Raw genomic sequence first — 2579 nt, forward strand, 5'->3', positions numbered from 1 at the left:
TTACAGGGCAGCCATTAGACAAATACGAAAATTTAGTTTTTATATGTTTTGTGACTTGGTAGCTCTGATTACTTGAATACATACCACAGATCCAGTATTGTTTATACGTGTCTATTTTTTTGTTCTTTTCTGTCATCTTTGTCATCAAATCATAGATAAAAGAAGTTCTTGGTTGTTGAATTGAAAAATGAAATTAAAACTAGATTGTTTTTAAAGTAATTAGTAAAATATTTAACTGTATTCTACTAACATTTCCTTGTACATACCGTAGTTTGTTAATTTCGAACGTTAATCCAGAAGTGCATTCCATTCCAGACAGTATAAAATGGCTTCAGTAGATAAATATTCAATTTTATTACCTACATACAACGAAATAGACAATCTTCCTATAATAATATGGCTAATAATCAAAAATATGAATGCTAGGTATTCTTTAGTTAACTAGGTATTGAATATTTTATTTATGTTCTTTTTTTCTAGTGGTTTTTCATATGAAATAATTATTATAGACGATGGAAGTCCCGATGGTACCTTAGAAGCAGCTCAACAGTTACAGAAAATATATGGTGAAGATAAGATTGTTTTAAAACCAAGAGAAAAGAAACTAGGGCTGGGTTCGGCTTATATACATGGCATAAAACACGCAACAGGAAATTTTATTATCATCATGGATGCAGATTTAAGTCACCATGTGAGTTTATTCGTGACTGAAAGTTTTAATTCTGAAATTGTTTTGTTGTAGCCAAAATTTATTAAGGAGTTTATAGAGACACAAAAGTCACATAACTATGATATAGTAACTGGCACAAGATATAAAGGAACTGGAGGGGTACATGGATGGGATTTTAAAAGAAAATTAATTTCTCGTGGTGCTAATCTATTGACACAGATACTTTTACGTCCAGGTACTTATTTATACAATTTTTAAAAAAATAATAATTTTATATATTTTTTAGGTGTTTCAGATTTAACTGGATCTTTTCGTCTTTATAAGAAGGACATTTTGGAAGATTTAATTAAAAGTTGTGTTTCTAAAGGCTACGTTTTTCAAATGGAAATGATTGTAAGGGCGAGGCAAAAAAACTATACAATAGGTGAAGTACCAATTACATTTGTTGATCGTGTGTATGGAGAATCAAAATTAGGGGGCTCAGAAATAGTACAATTTGCTACAGCTCTCCTATATTTATTTGCTACAACCTAAGAAATATGTGATATTTTATATAAATATACATAAACAATATATTTGATAATGAATAATAAATTTAGTTATTGAGTGTCCCCTTTTTGGGTATGGTACCTATTATACCTAATTATTTGTCCTAGTTTATAGTTTTCACATTACATATGAAGAAACAAGTTTTTATATATTTCTATATATCTATGTTATTATCAACTACTTTATCAACTATAATGTTCTCCCAGATTTTAAAGTCCCAAATGTAAATAATATCGCCCTAGGAATATCCCCATCATTTCTCCCAAAGACATCTAAATAAAGGGAGACAAAACAACTTACATTTTACCGCGATCACGAACCGTGTTGCACAAAAATCGATGATGACAGATTTCCCTTGCGCCTATAGATTGTAGTATTGTTGTTAAAAATGTTATTATTCTTATTAATGTTTTTTGGGTACGATAGATACGTTAAACTAAATTTAGGTCGCGAAATATATGGGAATATCCCCATACGCGATCTGGCGCTTATATAGCGGTCGCTAAGAACATATATAAATGAATAGATACGTATGATCTCTTATGATAGTCAGAATCATATATCGACCACAGTAATCTTTTCAAAATTTATTTGGGGTTTTAAATCAATTCCGTAAAGTGTTTACAGCGTCCATTTTCAAAGTAATTATTGCTATTTTGTGAGTTTAATTCAAGTTTTATTTCCTCAACCGGTGATAATTATGAAAAAGTGGCATTGAAAACTTAAAAGCTATGCTGTGAACTGCAAAACCATCGTGGATCGTGGCATAACGTCGGTTTCCAATGTTTCATAGGTATTTCATGCATGCGTCCTTATATAAAATAAAGTTTCTTGTATGCAACACAGTGTATTTATTTATAAAATTAAACGAAAATAATAATAAATTTGAATAAACAATATTTGGCGATATAATTCCGGAAAAAGCCGAACCGCTCGAAATTTTCAAAAGTTTTGGGTCGCGACCGTTGTAAAAAACACCACACCACCGTCACGCCACTGATGGAGCGAAATGACAGAAAGACAGACGAAACTCAACCGTGTTGTCATATTTATGTACCCATCTCTTTTTAACTCTCATAAAAGTGTCAAACCATGTATGATTCTAAAAAATTGAGTTTAATGAATGGAGTGTTCTGTCTACCTATATTTAGATGTCTTTGATTTCTCCCCTTTATATACGTCAGTATCATATATAAATGAATAGATACGTATGATAATCAATTATCATATATCAACCACAGTCAGGGATTTTCAAATTTATTTGGGGTTTTGAAATCGCTGGCCGTAAGTAATGCCAATATAAAACCCTCAATAAAACTATCTTTACAAGATTTTGATTGGACATGTTTTCGGAAGCATT

The 2579-nt window shown here is 30.8% G+C and overlaps 1 protein-coding gene across 1 annotated transcript; it reads left to right on the forward strand.

The window, feature by feature from the left end:
- The first annotated feature begins 143 nt into the window (after positions 1–143).
- Positions 144–1266, forward strand: LOC115874200 (probable dolichol-phosphate mannosyltransferase). The gene is made up of 5 exons (XM_030889296.1): positions 144–215; positions 272–426; positions 481–691; positions 743–905; positions 957–1266. Exons 2-5 carry the CDS (start codon positions 326–328, stop codon positions 1202–1204), a joined length of 723 nt encoding a protein of 240 aa, XP_030745156.1. The 5' UTR covers positions 144–215; positions 272–325; the 3' UTR covers positions 1205–1266.
- The last annotated feature ends 1313 nt before the right edge of the window (positions 1267–2579 follow it).

Source organism: Sitophilus oryzae, unplaced genomic scaffold (genome assembly GCF_002938485.1).
Source record: "Sitophilus oryzae breed Bouriz unplaced genomic scaffold, Soryzae_2.0 scaffold_1242_pilon_pilon, whole genome shotgun sequence".
In the NCBI taxonomy this organism is placed as follows: domain Eukaryota; kingdom Metazoa; phylum Arthropoda; class Insecta; order Coleoptera; family Curculionidae; genus Sitophilus; species Sitophilus oryzae.